The following is an 11,090-nucleotide window of genomic DNA, read 5'->3' as shown; positions in this document are numbered from 1 at the left end:
CCCCTGTTCTGCCCTTTTGAAAAATTAGGGGGATGCAACAGCAGTGGTCATGCAGTTGGGGCACCTTTGTGGTATCTGAACTAAATATGACTGTTACACTTAATCCTTTAGGCTTTTTTTAAACTCTGTTGAAGAAAATGGGAAGAGTGTCTTGTAATGACTGTTGAAGTACTCAAGAGAGTAACAGAAGCACAGCAAAACACTTCTGTGAAAAGACTGAAATAATTCTTGTTCCTTCCATGGCACAAGAAGATCATAAACCAAGATGAAATCAGTACAGAAACGTTTACATATTTGATTTTCAGTAGCATGTAAATGGACAGTTACATCTAGCTGAATGTAACCTGTTTCTGTACAAAGAAGGCTCTGTCCTTTTTTTCCTCCACTGAGGCCAAAAGCACGTACCTGGCTTTCAGTCTTCAATCAGTAATCTAAGTATCTGAAATCAACATGCAATAAATTGGATACCTGTATCTCTTTTCCAGGGGTATCTTGGTGAGACTGGAAGGATGTAGCCATCCGGTGGTTATGAAAGGTTTGTGTGCAGAATGTGGCCAGGACTTGACTCAGTAAGTATTACAGATCTTTTTTCTTTTGAGCTTATCCTTGCTTGTGATTAGGAATTTAGACTCTTCCTTCTGTCATTTACTTTGCTTCTATGTTCTGATCCTTAGTAGTTGTGAATCATACCTGTAAGTACACCTGTGAAGATGTAGTAGTTACTAGTAGGGAGAGAGGACAGTATTCATACTGCCTAGTATAAACAGGGCAACTTAATTTTCAAATTTTAGCGTAAAGCACTCTTTTTAAAAAGAAAAAAAAAAGTCTGTTTTGACTATCTAGTGAAATTCTTGCTTTAAATGGAGTGACCTGAGTATGTTGCTTCACAATCACATCATCAGTAGTGTAATTATATTAAGAGTATTTCTTAAGTGAGAAATTGATATTTATAGGCAAAAATTGGTGTTACTTGTGGATAAAGTCAGTATTCAAAGAAATTGGCAAGGGCTGTGCCATTGTTGCAAGCTGCTGTAATTTACTGTTTATACAAGGCACTTGTTTTGTTAACCTGAAGCAGATTTTCAAATATGTGACCTATTTCTACATTGCTGTGGTCACAGATGCATTGTTTGGAACTGTATTTACTTTTAAGTGTTACAGAGATCCATAACTCAGAATGCAAGCGAATAAGATGCCGTGTGGTACTTGAGGCACAGCTGTAGTGCACATTTACAGTTCTGTAACTGCGTATTCTCTCTCTTTTGGTGAAGATGAATATAGGGAAGTTTACTACCTTAGGGAGAAAATGTAAAGAATGTAAATGTAAAGGTGTAAATTGTCCTTGTTGTGTGTCCTTTGCCTTTTGTATGTCTGTAACGGGGGAGTTGAGAGGCAGAAGTTGTGTTGACCATGACATCAACATGAGAATTTCATATGTGCAGGTGGAAATAACTGTGGGAAAGGATCAATATAATTCATGTGATCTTTCCTCATCTGCAGTGTGTCTGAATGGGAGCTAGCTTATCTTCAGTGCTTTTTATTTAAGGCTTTAGAATTGTTTTCAATTTTTTATGAAATACTCTGCTGTGGAACTAAGGGAATTTAAGCCTTAGGCCAAAAAAGCAAATTCAAAACTTGATTTTCTTCTCCCTTGTTCTCTCATTGCTTGTACAGTTGGTAAAGAGAATATTTCTTATGCTTATCAAATTACTTAATTCAGCATCTGTTTTCAAAAATAAACTGAATGGTAGACTGGATTTTATAAATGAACATTGAGTGCTCATTCCCTTCGGAAGGAAATACTGGGGTTTCTTTTTAATTCATTGTCATTTCTAGGGGTTATTTTTGAACAGTATACCATAAACCAGAATAAACGCACTGAATATTGGAAATCTTAGAGATTACATAGCCCAGTTAGTAGTAGAATATAACTGTAAGTGAAAACTTGATTGTTAATATTTTATAGACAAGTATTTGACAAAAGAGCAAACCTAACATGAAGTTAGGATAATAGCAAATAGGACTTTTCCTGCCCTGAAGGAAAATTTGAATTGAGGCTGAAATATAGTAATGTCTAAATGTTGCTATTATTTCATAAAAATCTGTACAAATCTGGATTTTTTTGGTGTATTCAGTTTTCTCAATAAAGTCTGCATCAGAGAACATCTTTATTTTACACAGTTTCTTACACATTTGGAATGAGACATTAGATGGGCTGAGCCTACATCAGAAGGCAGTTTAAAAGCATCAGTGCTTTTTTTTGCTTGAAGAGAAGCCAATACAGACAGTTCACTAGCAGCCTGTTAGGTGTGAACCAGCAGAGCATCCTTTCCATTACACAATTTCTTTGCTTGTTCAAGTAGACCAAGTGATATCTCTCTCTTTCCTGGATTTAGGTAGTGCTTCCAAATGCTGCGGTACTGTAGAAACATGTCTGTATGTGACTGTTTCTTTGTCACTGCTTAAAGGCCCCAGCACAGATGAAGAATACTCTTTTTATTGGGAACTTGTGTGTAAATTACTTGGTGCTGTGTTCTCATGAAATGAAAACTGGATGAGTTTTAACTTTGGCTGTAGATGCAAAACTATGTCCTTGATTGGAGAGGGGTACATAAAAGAATCAAAAGATGTGTGTGTCACATCTTTTGTACAGTAATGTTTGTAATGTTGCTGAGTCAGAAATAAAGTCTTAAAAACTGGTTGTTCACAACAAATTTGTTTGCTGGAAGCTAGGAATGCTGAAACAATGTGGAGTTGGTTGGTCTGTTTTAAGGAACTTCGTACTTGTACATGCTTGTGTGTAAATGTACTTATTACACGTAGACATGATTTTGAGTGCACGTGTATGATATGTGCATACATAAATATAGGCACCAACGCAGGGTAGTCTGTGGTTCTGTAGTACCCCATTGCCAAAGGGAAATGTATGTATGTTGGGTGGGTTTTTTGGCTACTTCTTTTGAAGCACCAATCAGGTATAAGTTGCTCTGCTACGCGCTGAGTAACTTCGCATATGATTTGCATAGATTTATTTCATGGTCCAGCTTGGAAGAGTAGGTAATTGTGTGCTAAGCGTTTGCAAAAAAGGAAAATAAGTTCTAACTCTGAATGGTTTGGTAGCTAACAATTTATAACTCATCACACTGATCAATGTGTAGACACTTTATTCACCTAGCTGTGTTTATATGTGGCTGTACAGATGCAACTAATTAAATTGAATTCTTCTGCAAGGTTTACCTGGAGAGCTTCTTTGATATATATATATACACTTTGTTCAATAGCTTGCCTCGTCCATAACTTCAAGTTAATTTTTAATGCAGAACAGCTCTTAATCATACAGTGTTCTGAACACAACTGCTTCAGTACTGCTGGCTTTACTGTTCAAATTTTAATTCACTTAACTTTTGCCCTCTTTTGATGCCTCTTTTCTCTTTGTGGTTAGGATACGAAGCAAGAATGGAAAACAGAATGTACCATTATCCACAGCAACTGTGTCTATGGTTCATAGTGTCCCAGAACTGAAAGTGAGCTCTGAGGTAAGTATGATTGTGCTGTCCGTGTTCATAACCTTTACTGTAGATTGACAGCTGAAAAGTTTAATTATAGCTTATTAATTATATAATTCATTATATTCTTCAACGTTGTATATACTTACATAAAGTGTAACGGGACATTTGATGCTGAACATCAGTAGCCTAGAGTTTTTGTGTTTATGCTTATGCAGATTGTATCAGGTGTTAAAGTATTTTTTTAGGCCTGTGTGCTGAGAATATGATGCTTCTGTGATAGTACATAGGAAATACACTTCTTAAGTATTTGTGTGTCAAAGAACTGACAGTTTGTCAGAAGTTCAATTCTTACTATCTTGTGTTTAAAGTTTGCAGTGTCTGTGAAACCTAGCTTCACCATGGTTAGTCAGGAGCCCCGAAATTGGTCCTAAGAGATGTAGTCAAGACACATTCTTTACATCTTACCTCCATCTTAAATTTACTTCATTACCTTTTCAAAGGTTGCACTTAGATGAGTTATCAAAATGTGCACGTTGAACATTCAGATTATTTAGAGAAAAAGGCATGATTATTTTTAAAATAAATATCCTATTAATCTTTCTTAGCAAATTGATGGTTTACTTTTCTTTACTTTGTTGATGCTTGCTGGGTTGTGGTTTTTTTTTGTTTTTTTTTGTAACTCCTCAGAACATGCCAGTGAGAAGAAATGTGGAGATGAAAGCAGATAGAAACCATCCTCATTACAGAGGAGTGTGTTTTGAAGAGCAGTTTGTGTTTGTTTGCTTCTTCAGAATATTCCACTTTACTTGCAGGCTACTGCCTGTGGTACTGCAGCTTACCATTATAAGTGCCTAATGTGAGCACAATGCTTTGGTTACGAATACACAGAAAAGAAGCAAACTTCAGCTCAAATTACAGGAACATGAAGGTTTTGCATAGTACTCATAATAAAGCTGCATAGAGCTAAATAATCCAGATATGTCTGATGATTTGTTCTTTAGGCTAAATTGAGTTGTGATGGCTTCTGTCATTAGCAGCTTTAATTTAATGTTCAACAATGTTGTCAACTGTATTATATTTAATTGATAGGAAATTGCCAAACATAGTAGTCAGATTTTGAGAACTATTGATGAACTTCTTGTGTTCCTCAGAACTCAGTTTTGGTCTTAAAATGATTTGGTGGATATTTGTTATATGTAGATGAATGTTGTTTTGAGTTCATCAGTTATAAGTTGTTCCTGTTGCATAGATGAGCATAGACATTAGGGATATATATTTTTCTATAGGGAAAGTTGCTGACATGGTGCCATCTGGACAATGTTACCAAGTGTTAATGCCTTTGCAGCTAGTTTATAGCAGTTCTTCTCAGGTTCACAATTTACAGAGGCCAATAACCCTAGTTCATTTATTGTAAATTAAGCTTACTCTATGAATGCTTTGTTACAGCAAGCTGAACAGCTGGGAAGAGAAGATCAACAACGACTACACAGAAATCGGAAACTAGTGCTTATGGTAGATTTGGATCAGACGTTGATCCACACTACAGAACAGCACTGCCAACAGATGTCTAATAAAGTACGTATTTGGTGTTAACTTTCAAACCAGAGTAATGACAGAAATATTTCTAAGAATATTTAAATGATGGCTCTTCTGAAACAAACAAAAAAACAAGAGCAATAATAATAAAAACACTGTATGGTTAGATAGATAAAACTAACTGAAGAATAACAAAAAATGTGAGGAACACATTCTGTAAAATACTCCTTTTTTTCTCCCGTCTCTATTTAAATTGATAGCTTTCTTTCTCTCAATTGTTTCTTTTCATTTTTACGTTCCAGTTATTTTGGGCAAAAAAAAAATTCAGGTAGTTATTTTTAATGTGAGCCTTTCTTCCTCTACAGCTCATAGACTGAATATATGGTCAGGAGATGTTCTTTTTCCTCCACATAATCTTTGTAGCAAAAAACTTGTTTTAGCCTACTTGTACGAATTAAAATAGTGGCAGTGATGGAAAAGGGTACTTTTTGAATGCTGGCATTATTGTTTGGCAGTTTGATAACTTAAAACGTGCTTTTTCTTCTAGGGCATATTTCATTTTCAGTTAGGTCGAGGTGAGCCTATGCTGCATACTCGTTTGCGTCCTCACTGTAAGGAATTCCTGGAAAAAATTGCCAAGCTGTATGAGTTGCATGTTTTTACATTTGGCAGCAGACTTTATGCACATACAATTGCAGGTGAGTAGTATATTATGTTTAGCAATGGCTCAGTAATCTGTCTTTATACTCACATGATTTATTTTCTTTTGTTGATTGTTTTCAACTATTTGTTCTTTAGTTTTGCACAAAATAATTCTTGTATGCTCCTGTAAGCAGATTTAGGTGCTGCATGTGTATGGCCTGTAATTTTAGCAACAGTCCCTTTTTTCTCATATCTGATGAGTGGTGGTGTTGGTTTTTTTTTTGTTGTTTGTTTTTTTTTTTTGCTTCCCTGAAAAGTTAAAGGATCAGATTGTGGCACGGTAACTGTTGCCTTCCTACTTAAGAAATCACGCAGATGGGCTCTAACAGTGATCTGCAACATCTAAAAGATCTAGATAAATAGGTAGGTAGACAGATAGCTCTAGATAGTTAAGATCTAAAGCAGCAGTTCCATGAAAATCCACAGTGTGGATCTCCTGTGGAGGAAAAGAAATTTACTGTTTCCCTTCACCTGAGGAAGTTTATTTGCTATATAAACTAAGAGCAATTCTGTGTTGTGGTACTGATATCTACTTTCTAGAGAGAAAAGCACAGATCTGACAGTATTTTAATGCATTATTCTCAAAAACTTGTAAATGTTTTCTCCTTGTAACTGTAAAATCAGCACTGAAATTCTAAAGCTTTTAGCAATAGTAGGCTGTGGTGTGGGTCATTGTGTGAAATGTGTATTGTTCCTACATGTTAAAAGTTAACCCACGTGATTCCATAACATGTTAAGGTAATGAATGGTAGGGGTGTGATCATGTTTAAACTATTCTTTTTAATTGGAAATGAAAAAGCTTTTACTCCATCCCTGAGTGTTCCTTGACAGAACAGCATTCAGCATTTTTACCTCAGATTTCCCTTTATTAATAGTCTGTGTCATACAGTGTCATTAAGAATGTTTTAGGCTGTCTCCACATGTCAAGCTGTGTTTGCTGCTCTTCCATGTTACCTAGCTTACCCCACCCACCCTCGCTGTCTTTCACATGTTTTGTCATGTTGCTGTGATTGTGTTGAGAAATGGTATCAATGAAAAACTATTTCTTATCAAGAAGGGAAGATTTCAAAGTAGAACTAACTATTCCAGTTATCTGTCATAGTTCTCATAAGGAATTGTATAAACTGAGAGCTATATGCGTGTTTAGTATGCCATAGGAAATACCTACAATGACAAGATATTTTTGTTATTAAAAATGATAGCTATTTGTTTTCTCCTCAAAACAAATTCCAGGAGAAATGTGTCCAAATATCCACATTATTCAATATTGACAGAACTGTTTGAAGTTCTTCCTAAAGGTTTGTCAGTCTCACTATAGGAATATATATTCTGTACTGCTAATGTGCAGTGCTTTTTTGTTGTTGTTTTTGTTGTTTTACCCTACTCTCCTCCTTAGAGTGTGGTTATTTCCTTTAGCAAAACAGGGCTTCTTGTATACTGTATACTTGCATACTACATCTGGATACCTGACGTAAGGGAACTGGGTGGCCTACCTTCTTGAGTTGGATTTTGTGCCAAAACTTCTCCTTGGCCTGAACTCCGAAGATGAATACCAAATAAAGTCAGAAATTATATAGCAAATACCCTTCTGGGCAAGGGAGGAGGAGGAGCTGAAGAGGTAGTTAATAATGGTGATTGCTCTTACCTGAATGTGGTTCTGTTTTTGCTCATTTTCACCTCTAAGCTAAAATTTGGATCACCCTACAGTCCCCGTGATGTCACAGACTGATGCTTACAGTGTGGCAAACATCTCTGTGGTTGTCGTACTTGAGCTGCTCCATCTGTTCCATAGAGAAGGTAGCCACAAAATGAGCAAATTAATGTATTGCTGCTTTCAGACATTCCCAGACTTCTGTACATTACCTGCGTCTGTCTAATCTCATCGAAAGCATTCAAAGCAGGAGAGGATTTTTGCAGTGATGATGGTAGTTTCTGCTGAAACATGTTGGTACGGAGAGAGGTAGAAGAATGTTGATAGGACCTTACGCCCGTGCTCACCTCCTACGTAACCAAGGTGCTGTAGCAATGTGTGGTAATACATAGACAGACCACCTGGGGGCAGTATTGGTTAAGCCATTTCTCACAGGAAGCAATAGATGTGTTTATTTTACCATGTAACCCATGTTACATAAGGAAAGGACTTCTAATAAAATGCCAGGAATCTTTTTGTAAGATCCCTCTATGCTTTCTCAGCTTTTCCATAAACATCCTATATTATTTTCTTTGTATGAAATCCATGAACTTTGAGCTGCTGCTTCCACGTCCTGGAGTGCTTTTCCCTCAGTTGGAAAGTAATGATGTATTATGAGGCCATTTCTGCTGTCCTGACTGTCACCTGCTAGCTGGACTTAGCTGATACTTGCAAATATGGTTTATATCTGCTCAAGTCTTAATTTGGCACATTTGCAAAGGGGTCTCTTGTATGTTCATGAAATAGTTTTGGATATTCTGATCTAAATCTGATTTTGTAGTATTTATTACTTTGACCAGTTGCTACCTAATCTTTTTTCCCCCTTCTGCATAAGAGACATTAAGTATTTCTTAAGAAAGAAGTCAGCTTATATGTTGGTTGTAAAACTTAACGCAGTTGAATTTTGGAGGCCACTAGCCAGAAGAGATGCTATGTAAAATCGCTCTTAAGATTTATTTAGAACTTGAAATAAATTGAGGGATTTTGTGTGTGTGTGTGTGTGTGTGTGTGTGTGTGTGTGTGTGCGTGCGCGTGCGCTTATGCTTGTGCTTTGTTATTCACTTCTGTGAATTGTTTGTTGAACTGCATACCTCCTATGTGTATGTAATTTCCAGTGCTGAAAGTGCTCAAATGCTGTTGAAAGAGTGGGTCAACAGCTCTACTGTTAATACTAGGAATTGATATTCAGCTCAGTCTGTCTTTTAAGATTGGAGACTTTGCAAGTATGAACAACTTACTTCTGAACATTGTCTTGTGGTGATCTTTCTTTGTTTTGTGTTATTTGTAAAGTCCCATCTATACTACTGTGTGAGACATGGAGCAGAGGGCCACATTTACAGATGAGTTTATATAAGTTCAGCCAGGATTTAAGATCTCTCACTGAGCAAATGATCCAGACTTATAGCGAGAATTAAACAGTGAGTTGGGCGATTGCACAGAGATTTTATTCCAGTGTTGGAAAAAAGATTCTTTACTTTTGCCGTTATAAGCATTTAGGGAAACGATGAAAATCCTAAATTTGTTATAACTGTATTGTTACAGACTCTGGTTTGCATAGCAAAAAAAAAGGCTTGCTATACAAATGCCCAGTTGCCTGCAAGTCTAAGGGTTGTGAAGAATTGTGACTTCATTTATGTAAACCAGTAGGAAACTCAAAGCATGAACAAAAGTCAAAACAGTAACTACTCTGAAATCTCTGTTCTGTTTTAACAAAAAGGAATCGGACCACTACTTTCACAATTATACTAAAAAATGGAGTGCATCAATAGTCTTCAGTGAGGTTTTCATGTTTCTCTGTGGTACTTCACCCCCTGACTTGGAAGTCTGCAATGGGGAGCAGAATAACTCCCTCCCCCCCAATTCAGACGGAGACAGTAAGAGACCTACTCCATCTAGACTACTCACTCCGTCATTGACTAGTCACAAGTCAATGAGGCCGGATGGGATTTACCTAAGGGTCCTGGGAGAGCTGGCAGAGGTGGCCAAGCCACTTTCCACTGTCAGTGTTACTGACCAACTGGAGAAGACCCAGGTGATTGGAGGCATGCCAACATTGCTCCCAGCTACAAGAAGGGTCCTAAGGAGGATATATGTGCCTGTCAGCACGACCTTGGTGCTAGGGAAGGTTATGGAAGAGATCATCTTGGGTGAGATCACAGAGCATGTGTGGGACAACCAGGGAACCAGGCCCAGCCAGCATGAGTTTATGAAAGGCAGGTCCTTACTTGACCAACATCATCTCCTTCTATGATTAAGTGACCAGCCTGGTGGATGATGGAAAGGCTGTGGATGTTGTCTACCTAGACTTTAGCAAAGCCTTTCACAGTCTCCCATAGTGTTCTCCTGGGCAAACTGTCAGCCCTTGGCCTGGACAGCTGTGCTTTTACTGGGCAAAGAAGTGGCTGGAGGGCTGGGCCCAGAGAGCGGTGGTGAATGGAGTTATAACCAGCTGGCAACCAGTTGCAGATGGTGTTTCCCAGGGATTGGTATTGGTGCCTGTCTTCTTTAGTATCTTTAGTGTTGATCTATATGAGGGGGAGGTTGTGGCAAGGTGGGGAGGGGTTCAGCCTCTTCTCCCATGTAACTCGTGATAGAACTAGAGGGAGTGGCCTCAAGTTGCACCAGGGAAGATTAGGTTGGATATTAGGAAAAACTTCTCCAAAAAAGTGGTCGGGCACTGGAACAAGCTGCCCTAGATGGTGGAGGAGTCACCATCCCTAGAGGTTTTCAAGAAACATGTTAATGTGCTGCTAAAGAATGTGGTTCAGTGGGCAGCATTGGTGGTAGGTGGATGATTGGACTAGATTTAGATTAGCTTTTCTGACCTCAAATGATTTATGAATTTGTGATTTTTCCCTGAAACCTAACAACATTGTTTAAATTTATTACATTGAATTTATTCGGTAAGCAACATCAAACAAATAATGAATCATGTAAAGAAGTTCTTAACAAGGCCAGTACTGTTTTATCTTACTGCTATTCAGATGCATTAGTTCTGAAAGGCCCAACTCTGGAGCATCACTGGTTAACAATATTCTCTGTACTGTCAGTGAATTATAAGGGGAGGAAAAAAAAAAGAAGTTACAGAATTTTCATTAAAGCTCTCTGGAATAGCTCTGGAACACCACTTCATGGGTAATCCCTAACAGTCAGGGCTTACGTGTTTGGGCTGTTTTAATTTAATTTACTCTTTTCTTAACAGTTCTAGCTAGACACAGTGCAACTAAATGCCTCATTTGTGTTTTGCCATTTAAGCAGTACAGTCCAATGTACTGTAGAGTCCCTCTGTGTTCAGATAATTAGTAGAAGAGACACTGGTTTGGAAAAAGAGCAACTTGTGTGACAGCTTATGTAGTTTGTCAAAATATCTGTGTGTACAGCAATAAATTTTTGTAGCTAATTCTCTCAATTCATTATGCCTAGGTACTGCAAGGGTCTCACTACAGGGGATGATTCTACGATTTGCAGCAATTCTTAAGCATAGCCGGGTGAGTTAAGGTTGAACCTCTGTCCTTAACTCGGAATTTTCTTGCTTTTATGGGTTTTAAGTTATTCCAATTACACAGTAATACATACACATCAACACTGCAGAAGTGACTACTGATGTTTTTGTTATTTTTTTTTTTTTTGTACCCTCTGTTTTAGAAGACCCA

At 37.6% G+C, this 11,090-nt stretch overlaps 1 protein-coding gene across 3 annotated transcripts in view; it reads left to right on the top strand.

The window, feature by feature from the left end:
* The first annotated feature begins 462 nt into the window (after positions 1–462).
* The window catches only part of CTDP1 (CTD phosphatase subunit 1), an 85,433-nt gene continuing 74,805 nt past the window's right edge, over positions 463–11,090 (top strand). For all 3 annotated transcript variants that reach the window (XR_002112882.2, XM_010708280.3, XM_010708279.3), the window contains exons 1-4: positions 463–569; positions 3,443–3,536; positions 4,956–5,084; positions 5,593–5,743. Coding sequence is in view for 2 of the 3 variants with exons in the window: in XM_010708280.3 (XP_010706582.1) it covers positions 529–569; positions 3,443–3,536; positions 4,956–5,084; positions 5,593–5,743 (415 nt within the window). In the remaining variant the exon portion in view is untranslated. The remainder of the gene's footprint in view (positions 570–3,442; positions 3,537–4,955; positions 5,085–5,592; positions 5,744–11,090) is intronic.

This window comes from Meleagris gallopavo, chromosome 3, assembly GCF_000146605.3.
Source record: "Meleagris gallopavo isolate NT-WF06-2002-E0010 breed Aviagen turkey brand Nicholas breeding stock chromosome 3, Turkey_5.1, whole genome shotgun sequence".
Lineage (NCBI taxonomy): Eukaryota > Metazoa > Chordata > Aves > Galliformes > Phasianidae > Meleagris > Meleagris gallopavo.
Note: the sequence above shows the minus strand (reverse complement) of the source record. Positions and strands in the feature narration are given on the sequence as shown.